Source organism: Rana temporaria, chromosome 4 (genome assembly GCF_905171775.1).
Source record: "Rana temporaria chromosome 4, aRanTem1.1, whole genome shotgun sequence".
Classification (NCBI taxonomy): Eukaryota; Metazoa; Chordata; class Amphibia; order Anura; family Ranidae; genus Rana; species Rana temporaria.
The window spans coordinates 279,616,640-279,633,177 of NC_053492.1; the positions used below are offsets into that span (position 1 = coordinate 279,616,640).

At 41.7% G+C, this 16,538-nt stretch overlaps 1 protein-coding gene across 1 annotated transcript in view; it reads left to right on the plus strand.

Moving 5' to 3' along the window:
- The window catches only part of SMPDL3A (sphingomyelin phosphodiesterase acid like 3A), a 68,508-nt gene extending 53,012 nt beyond the window's left edge, over positions 1-15,496 (plus strand). Inside the window, exons 6-8 of the mRNA XM_040350338.1 lie at positions 2,554-2,734; positions 4,853-4,977; positions 14,338-15,496. Coding sequence (XP_040206272.1) covers positions 2,554-2,734; positions 4,853-4,977; positions 14,338-14,670 — 639 coding nt within the window. The 3' untranslated portion in view covers positions 14,671-15,496. The remainder of the gene's footprint in view (positions 1-2,553; positions 2,735-4,852; positions 4,978-14,337) is intronic.
- The last annotated feature ends 1,042 nt before the right edge of the window (positions 15,497-16,538 follow it).

The following is a 16,538-nucleotide window of genomic DNA, read 5'->3' on the forward strand; positions in this document are numbered from 1 at the left end:
GTCCAGGAGGACTTCGTCCTGCGTGGCAGGAGTGGCTGCTGTATTAAGAGCCGTAGCCCCAGCATCTTCAATATCTGAATCGGAGTCAGATCCATCCGATCCCTCTAAAGGGTCGGCAGAGTCCTCCTCAGAGGAATCCACGTAAGAGTCAGGTTTTGCTCTTCTGGTGGCATTAAGTCCCTTTTTCTGGGTCTCCCTGAGGTTCAGGGGTCGAGATGTATCTGAGTGATGCTGGGGTTGGTAGACCGTGGTGGGTGCTACCTGTAGCAGATTATTTACTTCCCCTGCCGGGGAGTCAAGGACCGCAAGGGTGTGCTTCCTTTTTTGTAAGGATTTTCCCTTCTTAGTGGGCGGTTCACCGCACTGAAGCGGGATAGGTGCGACATCCGTGGGTTGTAGTGCCCAGGGGGATGGGGTAGTGGAGGCTAGGGCAGCCTGAATAGACATTTGTATGATGTCCTGGAGCTGGGAGGCACTCAGGGTGTGTGAGGTGCCTGTGGTTTGTATTTCCCCACTGGGGTTCAGTGGATTGGCATCAGTCATCTTGACAAGAGACCCTTAAGGCAGTACTTAGAGCAATGAATGTTAGATTAGTTGCTCAGACTGGTAAGTATATATATTTTGATCCTCTGTTAATTATGGGTATTTAAATTAAGGTGACTGAAGCTAGCCAGCGCTGGGAAGTATCTATTCTCAGGGAAAAATCCACTGTACTTAGCTGTTGGAACAGTGAATGCAGGCTCCTGTCCTATCCTCTCCTCCGTAGGCTCCGAGTGGCTACAGAGAAGAGGGGAGCCTCAGAACTGCAGCGGCCCGGGAACGAAGTCTCGCGAGATTTCGTCCGGTGCGCGCTGATTGGTTGAGCGGCGCACGAGGGCGGAGCCGCCCCCTAAGAGCGCGCGAGTGTCGTGAGGGAGAAGAGGACACTAATGGCGATGTGCCAGGTCTGTCAGCTGTGCAGGATGTCGGGAGGAGACGCGCTCCTGACACCTTGCTGACTGAGTGCCGCGCTGTACAATACAAAGAGAATCCGTTGAACAGCGAATGTTCAGCAAGAACAGTTAAAGGTACAGGCACAATAAAAATCCTGGAACACAGGACAGACTGAAAAACATGTATAAATCTATACCAATATATCAGAAGAGATTATATATAATAAGGAAAACACATATATATATGCAAATCATTAACATAGGAAAAACAGGAGAGAATCTCTCTAGTAGTCCTATAAAACAAGAAACACACAATAAATGAGTACTTATCTGATCTGTGAGCAGAAAGAAAGAGGAGGAACACTCACAGACAACCCCCTTTTATGGGGTCACTATAGGGGCGTGGTTAGAGGATTGTATGGACTACTGAGGGGGTAGTCTGTTTAAAAAGTTTTTTACATTAAAGTTATTAGAAATGTATTCTGCTGTGAGCATTAATAAAGGAAGATTAATGCACAAGATATGAGCCTCCTGTCTGATATATAATTGATAATTCCGCGCTGCCCTGGTGGTAAGCAGCTAACACAACCAATCAACAAATGGTAAAAACAAATACATAAAGTGTAGCGCTAAACATATATAAAAATGCACCTGGTGGTGAATGAACACAGTGCCAAACAAATGTTTAGGAGTAATAAACCAAAGAAACAATGTAAAAAAAATATATATATAAAAATATATATATATATATAAAAAATGTCCATGACTAGTGATAAGGGCACTAATATTAACAAAAAAATTCAAAGTGGTGATGCTCTCAAAATGGTGATATTCTCAAAAGGTGAATATTGAGTGAATGCTAGATGAAGTAGAATCAACAGCCACCAACAGGAAAGAGGCTTAGCATAAACAATGAACCCTACAGAACATACGTTCAAAGGGTAAACTGAGCATGATGTAAATCACAGTAGAAAGATGGATCCTCAGCTGCAGTACAAATGGATATCTGACACACCAAACAAATAAAAAGAGGCTATCCTGGTATTGTATTCTTATCGGCAATGACCCAGGTGGTACCAGAAGGTTGAACCAGATATTATATGGAAATTAGGAAGAAGAAGAAAAGGCACATAGCGTAATACTATATTGGTAATGAACTTTTAACGAAGTAGGAAAACTTACATCAAGGAAATCAAACAGCACTTGTCAAAGTACTTGTAGCAACAGTGGATTCCTCCCGACGTGTTTCGTAGCATAGTACATCGTCTTATGTGAAATTTACAGCTTTCTATCTATCAATTTTTTCTGGGTAAGGCTCAATACTCATTAGCATCCCTCGTAACACTATTGTCATAGGTGCACTCAGTATTAAAGGTTTACTTGTATAATAATGATATTGTGTAAAAAGTGAAAAAATATAAAAGCATCAGTTTTAAAGCTTTTAACAACTAAAAAAAAATGTAAACGGCCCCCAAAATATCATAGTTTCTGCTTAACAAGTAAAGAAGTAGTAAGATTGTAGTAACCTAAAATAATTAATCTTAAGCGAGCTGCTTGTTCTGTTTATTTACTAATATCCCTTGTTTATCAGTTGTTTTTTATATACAATATTCTTATTTAGGTATATATCATTGCACATGTTCCTATTGGATACCTACCATTTACAAAAATGATACCTGCAATGCGAAGCCATTTCAATGAGTGGCTTGTGGAAATCTTTCGCAATTATAGCGACGTTATTGATGGCCAATTTTATGGACATACTCACCGTGACAGTATTATGATTGTTCTGGATAAAAAAGGTAATTTTGTTATAGAAAAATACATCCAATAATTTTTATTGAATTTTGTGATTTTCTTGTACAACTGCATCTTTCATTAAAACCACATACCGTGAAAATTATCTTTAATAGAAGAGCACAGTTTTATGTCTTCACTTCACGTCCATGGAGGTTATTCAAATAACCTAGGAAGGTTTTTTTTAAAAAAAAAACAAGTATCCTTAACCTGGTGTGTTGACTTTGTAAAATTGAACTAAATTCTTGCATTGGGTAGGTAGGCTCTCATCTTTATCGGACAAAATGGCGCACTTACCTCTTTGTGTGGCCACCTCCAGCAGTGATAGGTCCAGATTCTAGTTGCCACTTTGATGCTGCTACCATCTTCTCTACTGCTTCTCCTCCCTACTGCTGGTCCTGTGGTGCTCCTCTTTTGACAGCTACAGATTTTTCACTTGGAGAACAATATCCCCCACAAGCTAATACATTAATTGAATTGATTGATGATTTTTCACGGAATCTTCTTCAGTACTTTTTCTTCCCTTAACATAGTCTTTTAAATTGGCTCTCACAGCTGTTTGTGCTACATTAAAGTGTTAATAAACCCACAAATGTAAAATGAGTCTGTATATGCATGCTTATTATACTCACTGTGGAAGCTAAGGGGTTAATCCTCTGCATTGTGTAAAAAGACTGTGTGATCCTGTCTTCTATGATCCTCCTTTTCTTTTACTGTCCCAAAATCCATCTGCTAATAAAACAATGCCCCAGGAGGCACTCTGCACATGCTCAGCTTGTTGTGTATTGCTAGAGATTTTGGAGGGGGGTGCATGTGATCAGCACATGGCAAATCAGCACTGTCCAGACAGAGGGTCAGGGGTCATGCATCCTCATAGGACAGTCAGAGAAGAATAAAAACTCCTACAATCTTTAACCAGTGCTCAGCCAGACACTGATAGAAGTCACAAGACTGCTATATACTGCTGATGAGAAAATGTATTTAGAAGTTTATAATTACTAAAATAATTGCATTTCCATGTTCTGAATGCTGCGTGAGACCATATATATAATGAATGCAGGGTCCTGGGTTTAGTAACACTTCAAGGAGAATCTGCTGGAAAAGCATGATATAGCAAATAGCTTAGTTTTAGCATTTATGTGGATCTAGGAACTCCTGTAGATACTGTAAACCACTTTAGCAGTATTTAAAGTGGAACATGAAGTCAGAAAGCGCTGATAGATTAATTCACGCTGACCTCTTTTGCAGGTATAACTATGTAAAACATTAAAAATAAGTTGGTTTTAAATCCATTAAGGCACAGCATTCTGCCGAAAATCAGAACAGTAAGTAGTCTGTAGATTAGGCAGAGAGAAAAGAAAAGCAGGAGAGATGATGACAGGACAAACTGCTGCTACATAAACACAAAAGAAAAAAAAAACAGAACAGACATGTCATACTTACCTCTGTACAATTGGTTTTGCACAGAGGGGCCCCGATCCCCCTCTTCTCGGGTCCCTCAGCGGCGCTCCTAGCTCCTTCTCTCCCTCGGGGCACTCCTTCTGCTGCATCCATTGACACAGAAAGCAGGACTCAGCCCACATCATTGGATTTGATTGACGGGCTTGTTGGTATATTTTTGTGTGCTGGCAGGACGCCCTAAAAAGTCCTGCAAGCCGCATCTTTGCAGCGCTGTAGGAGCAGTGTATACTCTGCTTCTAAAGCACCCCTGCCCATTCAAATCAATGGGCAGCGCTGCCAAACAACCGGCAAAGTGCATTTAACCCTTTGTTGCCACTAGCGGGGTTAAAAGTGCCCCGCTAGCGGCCAAAACGTGCCGCAAAAAAGACGGTGAAGTGCCACTATAAACAAATGGCTGCCTCAGGGAAGAGGAAACAGGAACAGTGATGTGGGCAATTTACAGCATACACAATTTTTTTGTTAAACATTAATTGTTTTCAATTTGTCATGGTAAAGTGATGTAAAAAGCCAAGCACGTGATTCAGCTACCAGCAACCATGTAAAACTAAAATGTTATTGTTTGATAAACCTGGTCTTTAAATTAATTAAAATAGACTAACATCTGTAGTACATCTTTTATATTTACTAATATCAGTTTAAATATTGATTGCATACTATTTCAGAAAAACCAGTTGGATCTGTCTTTGTTACACCAGCTGTTACACCCATTAAGTCTGCATCAGAGAAAGATTCCAACAACCCAGGATTCCGTCTATACCAGTATGATACCGGCTGTTACACATTATTGGTGAGTCCAAATTAATGCATCACATTTGTTACCCAAGTGAATCATAATGTGACCAATAAACAAAAAGTACCATATTTATCGGCATATAACACACAGGCGTATAACACGCATCTTCATTTTAAGAGGGAAGTTTCAGGGGGAAAAAAACTACGGGCCAGATTCACAAAGGTTAGCGGATCTTTAGATCCGTGTAACCTATGTGTTTTAAGATCCGCCCTCGCAAGTTTGTGAGGAAAGTGTCAAATTCACAACACACTTACCTCCAAACTTGCGACGGCGGATCCTAACTCCCCCAGCGGAATTCAAATTCCGCGGCTAGGGGAGTGTCATATTTAAATCAGGCGCGTTCCCGCGCCGATTTAAATACGCATGCGTCGTCCGGGGAATTTCCCGGCGTGCATTGCTCCCACTGACGTCAATAGGACGTCAGTGGTTGCGACGTGAGCGGGACTTGCGACGCGCATGTTCGTGAATCGGCGTACGCAAACGACGTAGGAAATTTCAAAATCGACGCGGGAACGACGGCCATACTTAACAATACTTACCCCTGCTTTTAGCAGGGGTAAGTATACGACGGGTACCGCGCTACGGAAACGACGTAAGAACACAGCGTCGGGTCCGCGTACGTTCGTGAATTTCGCGTATCTCGCTGATTTACATATTATTCAGTGTAAATCAGCGGGAACGCCCCCGGCGCCATTTTTAAATCCAAAAAAAGATCCGACAGTGTAACACAGTGTGACACTGTCGGATCTCAGCCCTATCTATGCGTATCTGATTCTATGAATCAGGTGCATAGATAGGACCAGTAAAAATCAGAGATACGATGGTGTATCTGAGATACTCCATCGTATCTCTTCTGTGAATCTGGCCCTACAATTTTAAATAAAGAACTTTGAAGCAGTGCCCATCTGCAGCCTCAAAAGTTCCCATCAATTCAGCTTGATCAATGCCCATCCACAGCCTCACAATTGCTCATCAATGTAGCTTGATCAATGTCCATTTGCATCCTCACCATTGCCCATCAATGCAGCTTGTTTAATACCCATCTACAGCCTCCCCATTGCCATGAATGCAGCCTGATCAATGCCCATCTGAGGGAGGGGGGCGGGATGAGTGCCGTCAGATTACATACAGCGAGAATCTCCTGTTTACGCGGCAACATCTTTAATACAAAGTCCCGCCTTCTGGACCGGTCTCTGTGATAGACAGAACACTGGTCCAATGCCGATCCAGGAGACAGGACTTCCTATTAGAGAGGCCGCTGAGTAAACAGGAGATTCTCGCTGTATGTAATCTGATAGCGATCGTCCCTCCCCCTCCCCGTTCTCTCCGAGGCAGCCCAAATTGCAGTAGCGGCGTATAACATGCAACTGGTAAGTAAGTAAGTGTTATACGCCAATAAATACAGTATATATACCTCCCAACTGCCCCTTATTTAAAAGAACTGTCCACCTTTTGGAATCAAATCCCTTTGTCCCTCTTTCTTCCTCAGTTATCCCTCTTTTTGCCTTGATGCAAAAAATGTATTGCTTTACTATCAAAAGTTTTTATTGCTCTAAACCAGGGGTGTCAAACTCAATTTCATCGAGGGCCGGTTGTATCTGTAAGATTAGATGTCCAGCGCATCCCCTCCCCATATATTAGATGTTAAGAGCCACCCCACCATCAGAAGTTGAGTCCCCCACTCTCCCTTACATCACAGTGCACCCCCTTTCTTTAAGCTGCTGCTAGGAAGAAGCTGGATGCATTGCTTAAAAGCAGAAAGTAAGGGTCTTGAGGAGGACCAGAGGAGGACGAGGGCCACATGAAATAGCCTGGAGGGCCAGATTCGGCCCGCGGGCCTTGTGTTTGACACCCGTGCTCTAAACCTTTTCTATAACCTTTAAAGTGGTATTAAACCCAAAACCAAAATGTCATGCGGCTTTGAGCTTTCAAGTCTCATGAAAAGTCGCGGCATTGTGAACTGCGCCTCAGTCAGACACAATGAATGAGCACGGGAGGCACTGTAGACAGCAGAATTGTCAGTCTGGGGGGAGGGTAGTGTTAAATGTATTAGCACTATATACAACATTTACATGAATAAATAAAAGCTGATCATCTCAATCACCCCTGCCAGTGTTGAGTGGTTTACCTCATACATGTAAACTGATACATTCTTCTGGAGAGTTTGTGATGAAAAAAAAAAAAGGTTTGCTGGCTGGATTACCAGATGAAAATAGAAGAAGGAAAGCCTCAATGAATGCAGCCATCACATCTAAGAATTGGTAAAATGCAATATATTAAATGTTTGCTTTCGGCTTTAAATTATTCTATGTGCTGTTTTGAAAAGCCAAAATAAAGGAAAGGTATTAATCTTCATGGTCTGAGTTCTTGTAGGCCTGACAGGGGGTTGTCATTGCCCTTTATACTTTATGTGCTATGTCATGTGTTCATTTTTTCCATTTCTCAAAATTTACAGATATGTGTGAAGACTAAAAAGTGTGTCCATATTTTCTTACCACTGTGAGCTGATTATAAACCACAGGAAACCGTTATTAAAATCATATACTTTATCTGACTGGCTGCTTTGCGCAACAAATTTTTGCAACCGTGTTGCTTCCTCTTCACATTGTTCAGTTTTATAAAGAACCAAAACTATCTGATGTATCAATTATAAGAGACATTTCCTATTATTAGTTTAATTGTTAGTTTAACCACTTAACGATCCGCCCATAGACAAAATACATCTACAGGGCGGTTCGTTAACTCTGGGAGGGTGTACATTGACGTCCTCCCAGAATCGCGCTCCCGCGCGCCCCCTGGGGCGCGCACACGGGAATGTCCGTGACCGCCAGGTCCGCATCACGGATTGCGGTAAATTGCCGCTGATAGCGGCCGTTTACTACGTGATCGCTCCGTCCAATGACGGAGCGATCACATGTAAACAAACCGGTTCCTCCCTCCTCTCTCTGTACCGATCGGTACAGTGTAAGAGGAGAGAGGGTGTCAGCAGCCTGCTCAGCCATCCCTGCAATACCCCGCGCAATACTCTGCAATACCCCTGTGCAATACTCTGCAATACCCCCGCACAATACTCTGCAATACCCCCGCACAATACTCTGCAATACCCCTACCAATACTCTGCAATACCCCCGCACAATACTCTGCAATACCCGGAAAATACAAATGCGTTTTAACCACTTCCTGCCCGCCGGCCGTCATATGACATCCTTGACTTTGTGCAGGGATATCTGAATGATGCCTGCAGCTACAGGCATCATTCAGATATCATCTTTTTCAGCCAGCAATTCTCTATACCATAAGAACGATCATGGCGGCTGTTCCGCCTCTTGATCGTTCTTACGGGAGGCGAAAGGAGACATCCCCCCTCCGTCGCCCTCCGGTGCTTCTTCCGACTCACCGCTACGATCGAAGCCAGGATCATTTTTTTTTATTATTTCAGGCTTCCCTGCCTTGAGGTGAGATGTGGGGTCTTATTGACCCCATATCTCACTGTAAAGAGGACCTGTCATGCTATATTCCTATTACAAGGGATGTTTACATTCCTTGTAATAGGAATAAAAGTGATCAAAACATTTATTTTTGGGGAAAAACGTGTCAAACTAAAATAAATAAAGTAAAATGAACAATAATAAAAAAAAATTTTTTTAAAGCGCCCCTGTTCCCGTGTGCTCGTATACAGAAGCGAACGCACACGCAAGTCCGCCCACATATGAAAACGGTGTTCAAACCACACATGTGAGGTATCGCTGCGAACGTTAGAGCGAGAGCAATCATTTTGGCCCCAGACCTCTTCTCCAACTAAAAAGATGTAACCAGTAAAAATATTTAAAGCGTCACCTATGGGGATTTTTAAGTTGCAAAGTTTGGCGCCATTCCACAAGCGTGTGCAATTTTAAAGGGTGACATGTTGGGTATCTATTTACTCGGCTTAACTTCATCTTTTGTATATTATGCAAAACATTGGGCTAACTGTAATGTTTTTTTTTTTTTTAAAGCACCAAAAAAAAAAAAACGCTGTGCAAATACCGTGCACGATACAAAGTTGCAACGATCGCCATTGTATTCTCTAGGGTCTTTGCTAAAAAAGCATATATAATGTTTTGTAATCTAATTTTCTAGCAAATAAATGGTGATTTTTACATGAAGGAGAGGAATGTCAGAATTGGTCTGGGTGCTCCAGAACGCCTGATGGTGCTCCCTGCATGTTGGGTCTCTGTATGTGGCCACGCTGTGTAAAAGTCTCACACATGTGGTATCCTCATACTCAGGAGGAATAGCAGAATGTGTTTTGGGGTGTATTTTGTGGTATGCATATGCTGTGTGTGAGAAATAATCTGCTAATATGAACATTTTGTGAAAAAAAAAAATCTTGATTTGCAAAGAATTGTGGGAAAAAATTACAACTTCAAAAAACTCACCATGCCTCTTTCTAAATACCTTGGAATGTCTTCTTTCCAAAAAGGGGTCATTTGGGGGGTATTTGTACTTTTCTGGCATGTTAGGGTCTCAAGAAATTAGATAGGCCGTCAGTACTTCAGGTGTGATCAATTTTCAGATATTGGCACCATATCTTGTGGACGCTATAACTTTCACAAAGACCAAATAATATCCACCAATTTGTACTTATTTTTACCAAAGATATGTAGCAGTATAAATTTTGGCCAAAATTTATGAAGAAAAATTACAAATTTGCGAAATTTTATAATAGAAACAAAGAAAAATTATTATTTTTTTACAGAATTTTCAGTCTTTTTTCTTTTATAGCGCAAAAAATAAAAAGCCCAACGGTGATTGAATACCACCAAAAGAAAGCTCAATTTGTGGGAAAAAAAGGACAAAAATTTAATTTGGGTCCAGTGTTGTATGACTGAGTAATTGTCATTCAAAATGTGAGAGCACCGAAAGCTGAAAATTGGTCTGGTTATTAAGGGGGTTTAAGTGCCCAGTTGTCAAGTGGTTAAAAGTAAACCTGATTTGCCCATAGAGGAAAAAGCAACAGATTTAAAGAATGATAACGTTTCACAGCTACACATGATCATCTTTGTTTCAATACCCTTCTGCTCCATTTCACTATTGCAAGTGAAGAGAGGAAGCACTCTTGATGTTTGTACCAGAGTAATCTATCCCCATCACCATTGTAATTGACATGACTGCCGGAGCAGCCAGTCATCAAGCATGACCACATGGGTGTTTTGTTCCCTCCTAAGTTGGCCATAGATTGATATTTTTTTTCAGCCAGCCAGATGAAAAAAAAAAAAAAAAAAAGATCCCCCCATCCACATATTTGAGATGGGTGGGGGAATCCCGCTGCTGCACTATTAACTAGTAGCCGACCGCGCACCGTCATTATACGGCGGCAGGTCGGCTCTCCTGGGCGAGATCCCGTAGCTATACGTCCTATCGTATAGCCGCCACTAGGGGGCGCGTGCGCGCCGCCGGAGGCGCGCGCGCGCGCTCCCCGCTCGCCCCCGACTCCCGTGCGTGTGCCCGGCGGGCGCGATCGCCGCCGGGCACACGCGATCGCTCGGTACAGAGCGGGGAACGGGAGCTGTGTGTGTAAACACACAGCTCTCGTTCCTGTCAGCAGGGGAAATGCTGATTTTCTGTTCATACAATGTATGAACAGAAAATCAGTGTTTCCCCTAGTGAGGCCACCCCCCCCCCACAGTAAGAACACACCCAGGCATACTTAACCCCTTCCCCGCCCCCTAGTGTTAACCCCTTCACTGCCAGTGGCATTTTTATAGTAATCTAATGCATTTTTATAGCACTGATCGCTATAAAAATGCCAATGGTGCCAAAAATGTGTCAAAAGTGTCCGAAGTGTCCGCCATAATGTCGCAATACCGAAAAAAAAATCGCTGATCGCCGCCATTACTAGTAAAAAAAATATTAATAAAAATGCCATAAAAATACCCCCTATTTTGTAAACGCTATAACTTTTGCGCAAACCAATCAATAAACGCTTATTGCAATTTTTTTTACGAAAAATATGTAGAAGAATACGTATCGGCCTAAACTGAGGAAAAAAAATGTTTTTTTATATATTTTTGGGGGATATTTATTACAGCAAAAAGTAAAAAATATTCATTTTTTTCAAAATTGTCGCTCTATTTTTGTTTATAGCGCAAAAAATAAAAAACGCAGAGGTGATCAAATACCACCAAAAGAAAGCTCTATTTGTGGGAAAAAAAGGACGCCAATTTTGTTTGGGAGCCACGTCGCACGACCGCGCAATTGTCTGTTAAAGCGACGCAGTCCCGAATCGCAAAAAGTACTCTGGTCTTTAGGCAGCAATATGTTCCGGGGGGTAAGTGGTTAATTTCAGGCAGCAGCACTCATCTGATGTCAGAATACACTGATCAATGCTGCAGAGGAGCAAAAATATTCCAACTGTCCCATTTGGGAGGAGTCAATCAGGAGATCAACTCTTTCGAAACTGTAACGGCTAGCTTTAGCAGGCAGAATGACAAAGGTGTGAAAGGAAGGTAAGTATGTGTACTTGAGAAGGGTATTAGTTAAGTGAAACTGTTGGTTTATCCTGCATGGGCAAAACATAAGTTCACTTTGTTAGAAACATTGTGGGGGAAATTTAGCAACGCAAATTTCCTCAGTTTAGACCGATATGTATTCTTCTACATATTTTTGGTAAAAAAAAAAAAAAAAAAAATCGCAATAAGCGTTTATTGATTGGTTTGTGCAAAAGTTTTTAGCATCTACAAAATAAGGGATATATTTATGGTATATATATATATATATATATATATATATATATATACAGTGAGGAAAATAAGTATTTGAACACCCTGCTATTTTGCAAGTTCTCCCACTTGGAAATCATGGAGGGGTCTGAAATTGTCATCGTAGGTGCATGTCCACTGTGAGAGACATAATCAAAAACATTTTTTCCAGAAATCACAATTTATGATTTTTTAACTATTTATTTGTATGATACAGCTGCAAATAAGTATTTGAACACCTGTCTATCAGCTAGAATTCTGACCCTCAAAGACCTGTTAGTCTGCCTTTAAAATGTCCACCTCCCCTCCATTTATTATCCTAAATTAGATGCACCTGTTTGAGGCCATTAGCTGCATAAAGACACCTGTCCACCCCATACAATCAGTAAGAATCGAACTACTAACATGGCCAAGACCAAAGAGCTGTCCAAAGACACTAGAGACAAAATTGTACACCTCCACAAGGCTGGAAAGGGCTACGGGGAAATTGCCAAGCAGCTTGGTGAAAAAAGGTCCACTGTTGGAGCAATCATTAGAAAATGGAAGAAGCTAAACATGACTGTCAATCTCCCTCGGACTGGGGCCCCATGCAAAATCTCACCTCGTGGGGTCTCAATGATCCTAAGAAAGGTGAGAAATCAGCCCAGGACTACACGGGAGGAGCTGGTCAATGACCTGAAAAGAGCTGGGACCACCGTTTCCAAGGTTACTGTTGGTAATACACTAAGACGTCATGGTTTGAAATCATGCATGGCACGGAAGGTTCCCCTGCTTAAACCAGCACATGTCAAGGCCCGTCTTAAGTTTGCCAATGACCATTTGGATGATCCAGAGGAGTCATGGGAGAAAGTCATGTGGTCAGATGAGACCAAAATATAACTTTTTGGTCATAATTCCACTAACCGTGTTTGGAGGAAGAAGAATGATGAGTACCATCCCAAGAACACCATCCCTACTGTGAAGCATGGGGGTGGTAGCATCATGCTTTGGGGGTGTTTTTCTGCACATGGGACAGGGCGACTGCACTGTATTAAGGAGAGGATGACCGGGGCCATGTATTGCAAGATTTTGGGCAACAACCTCCTTCCCTCAGTTAGAGCTTTGAAGATGGGTCGAGGCTGGGTCTTCCAACATGACAATGACCCGAAGCACACAGCCAGGATAACAAAGGAGTGGCTCTGTAAGAAGCATATCAAGGTTCTGGCGTGGCCTAGCCAGTCTCCAGACCTAAACCCAATAGAGAATCTTTGGAGGGAGCTCAAACTCCGTGTTTCTCAGCGACAGCCCAGAAACCTGACTGATCTAGAGAAGATCTGTGTGGAGGAGTGGGCCAAAATCCCTCCTCCAGTGTGTGCAAACCTGGTGAAAAACTACAAGAAACGTTTGACCTCTGTAATTGCAAACAAAGGCTACTGTACCAAATATTAACATTGATTTTCTCAGGTGTTCAAATACTTATTTGCAGCCGTATCATACAAATAAATAGTTAAAAAAATCATACATTGTGATTTCTGGATTTTTTTTTTTGATTATGTCTCTCACAGTGGACATGCACCTACGATAACAATTTCAGACCCCTCCATGATTTCCAAGTGGGAGAACTTGCAAAATAGCAGGGTATTCAAATACTTATTTTCTTCACTGTATATATTTTTTTAATAGTAATGGCGGCGATCTGTGATTTTTATTGTGACCGTCCAGCTACTGTCGAATGAGTATGCTGGAAAACCAGCAGCCAAGCAGCATCTGATCAGTACCTGCAGCCAATGTGTTCTGGTGGGGGGCAGTCCCCCTGTCAAAACACAATAGCACAGCAGGCAGATCACTATACTAACATTGCATACTTAGCACAGCGACTTTCTAATTTTTTTTCGCTGGGTTGAATGAAAAAAAAAAAAAAAAAAACCCTGCTTGTACAAGGCTTTAGGCATTGTAAATTACATTTTATTTGCTGTGGGCAGCTACCTTGATGATGTAACGATTGGACCTCACAACATCCACGGATATCCAAGTCACTGGGAGATTATGTATTACAGGATCTAGCAGGCTTGTTGTAGGTCTGCACATGCACAAACAAGCTGCGGGTCTCTGCTAGGTCCCAAATATCTGGCAGAGCCCTGTGGGGTGCTTGTGCAAACGGGTTTCAAAATGGCAGGACAAAGAGAAATTTTGAAGTAAAGCAAGACCACGCTGGACTCATGGATTAGTATTTTTTTTCATTCTCGTACAGGGACAAACATTAGATAACATTTAGCTAGGGAGGGTGAAGTTCTTTAAGATTAAATATTTATAGCAACTCCAATATTAGAAAAAAAATATGTTGCCAGGTAGAAAGACGTGTCTGCACACACCTGCAGCATCCTCCCTGCTCCACTGCTATGCCCAAATACCAGGATGTTTGGGCAGAAAAAACATAGACTGTCGAAGACTGCAGATTCTCTCTACAGACCTTCACTGGTAGATAGGAATGTGTTGAAGGCAGGAAGAGGTGGGAAAGCCTCAAAGCGGACAGAAGCAACCATTAGGACAGTACCAGTCCATTGCAATTTTTTTTTTTTACAATTACAGGCCTGTGAAAAAATATAATTTTGCCTTTCTTTTCTTTTTTTTTTAGGATTTATGGCATTACTACTTAAATCTCACTGATGCAAACTTAAAACAAGAAGCTACATGGAAGCTGGAATATGTTATGACCAAACAGTATGGCATAAAGGATCTCAGGCCTGAAAGTTTGTATGAACTTGCCAAACAATTTCAAAAGCCAAAAAGTATTGAATTCCAAAACTACTACAGGAATTACTTAGTAAACTTTGATGCACCTGAGGGATGTGATGAAGCATGCAAACAGAGACAATTATGTGCAATAATGCATGTTGATACAAGCTCTTATTTCCACTGCATCATGAGTAAAACAGAGGACATACCCAATTATTTAATGATGCCATAGAAAAATTATAAAAAAAAATGGTAAATAAAACTGAAAAAAAAAATTGGAATCAGAATGTAGCCAAATATTTGCATTAACTATGATTTTTATTATATTATACTCCTGTTGTCAGCAAAAGAGCCTTATCACTGATATTCAAGATCTTCTATCACTCCGCATAAACTACCATATGTCATCATGAGCTTCATGAATTTTAGTCATTCTGCCCAGATGCTGGAAAGCCAGCTGATCAGACTAGCCTAGACTCAAAATGAAATAAAACCTTTAGACCCCTTTCACACCAGAGCACTGCTAAAACAGCGCTAAAGCACCAGCGCCAGTCATTTATGCCGTGCTTTAGCAGCCTTAAAAAAACCCCACAAAAAATGTTTTTTCACCGCTTCCAAATCGCTTTTCAGTCGCTTTGGAAACACTGCCTATTCATTGCAATGGGCGGGGGCATTTTGGGAGCGCCATTTACAGCGCTCACAACTCGCCCCAAAGATGCTGCTTGCAGGACTTTTTGTAATGTCACGCAAGAGCACCACCCAAGTGTGAAAAGAGCCATTACAATGAATGGGAGGCACTTTTCAGAGGCTATTTCTAGAGTTGCCTCAGTGTGAAAGTGGTCTTAAAGCTGGTTCATACCAGCCACTGCATTGCAGCGCAGCAGCTGCTGTTCATTGTGATTAGACTGAGATCTGTGATGATGTGTTAAGCTCAGCGGATTGTCTTTTTTTGAAAATGAACTTTATTGAGATGTCACACAGACATCTCATAAGACTCAATTGCTGTCCACACAGTGAGAGGCAGTTGATTGCCTCACACTGCTCTATATTAAAAAAAATTACTGCATGAAGTTCTTTTTTCAGAGCCCACACACCACAGCAATGCAGAGGTGTAAATCAGACACATAGGAGACAAGACAATTTGCCTTGTCTATGCTGTGGGACTGCGATGGAACAGCCACCCAACACAGTGCCACAGCAGGTGGTGTGAATCTACCCTTACTGAGAGGATATGGAGACTGCCCTATCTAGTTACTTGCTGACATAATAGCTTTAAAGTGATTGCATACCCCCACCTTTTAAAACAGCCCATTCAGCTTAAAATTGAAATGAAAGGCAACATGCCATTGGCCATTGCTGTCAATTACAGCCAGTCAGGAGGGAGCGGGGAGGGGGGCAGGGCTGAGCCGTGCTCTGTGGGTGACAAAAGCATTGCACAGAGCAGGCAAGTATAACATGTTTATTATTTAAAAAAAATATAAAACATGAGCCTTTAATATCACTTTAAATACATTTTACCATAAAATGATGCAGGAAAAATTATTGGTTGGTATTGGCAACAATTTTAAATTTGTTCTTGGTTTCACTTATCCTTGTTTTCACTTTTCTCACATATTTAGCCCACAGGGCGTTTTGCACACTCTCCTAGAAACCTGTTTTCTGGGCAGCAGCTTTTTGGCAGAAATAATACCTGACACATGTAAAAGTGTGTATTGTGTTTAGGCGCATTGACAGGTGCCAAGCACATGGGCATTTATTAATTTCATTGGGCAGAATAATAATTTATTCTGGCCACTGAAATTAATTGAAGCTCAAGCTCTAAACGTGCCTATTGTTAACACGTTTATTCACTACTATTCAGTTCTGAGTGAGTGAATAACTTGTATAGCGCTACAAATGCGAACTGAATCGCCTCAAGGCGCTTGGTACCCATTTCCTTCTTTTTAGCCTTCAGAATAGGTGGGTCTTGAGTTTTTTTTTTGAAGGCCTTGTGATTCACTTCCGTTTGGATGTTAGTTGGTAACGCGTTCCACAGTCGAGGTCCTTGGACTGCAAATCTTCGTTCTCCTTTGGTCTTGTAGCGGGCCTTGGGGATTTGCA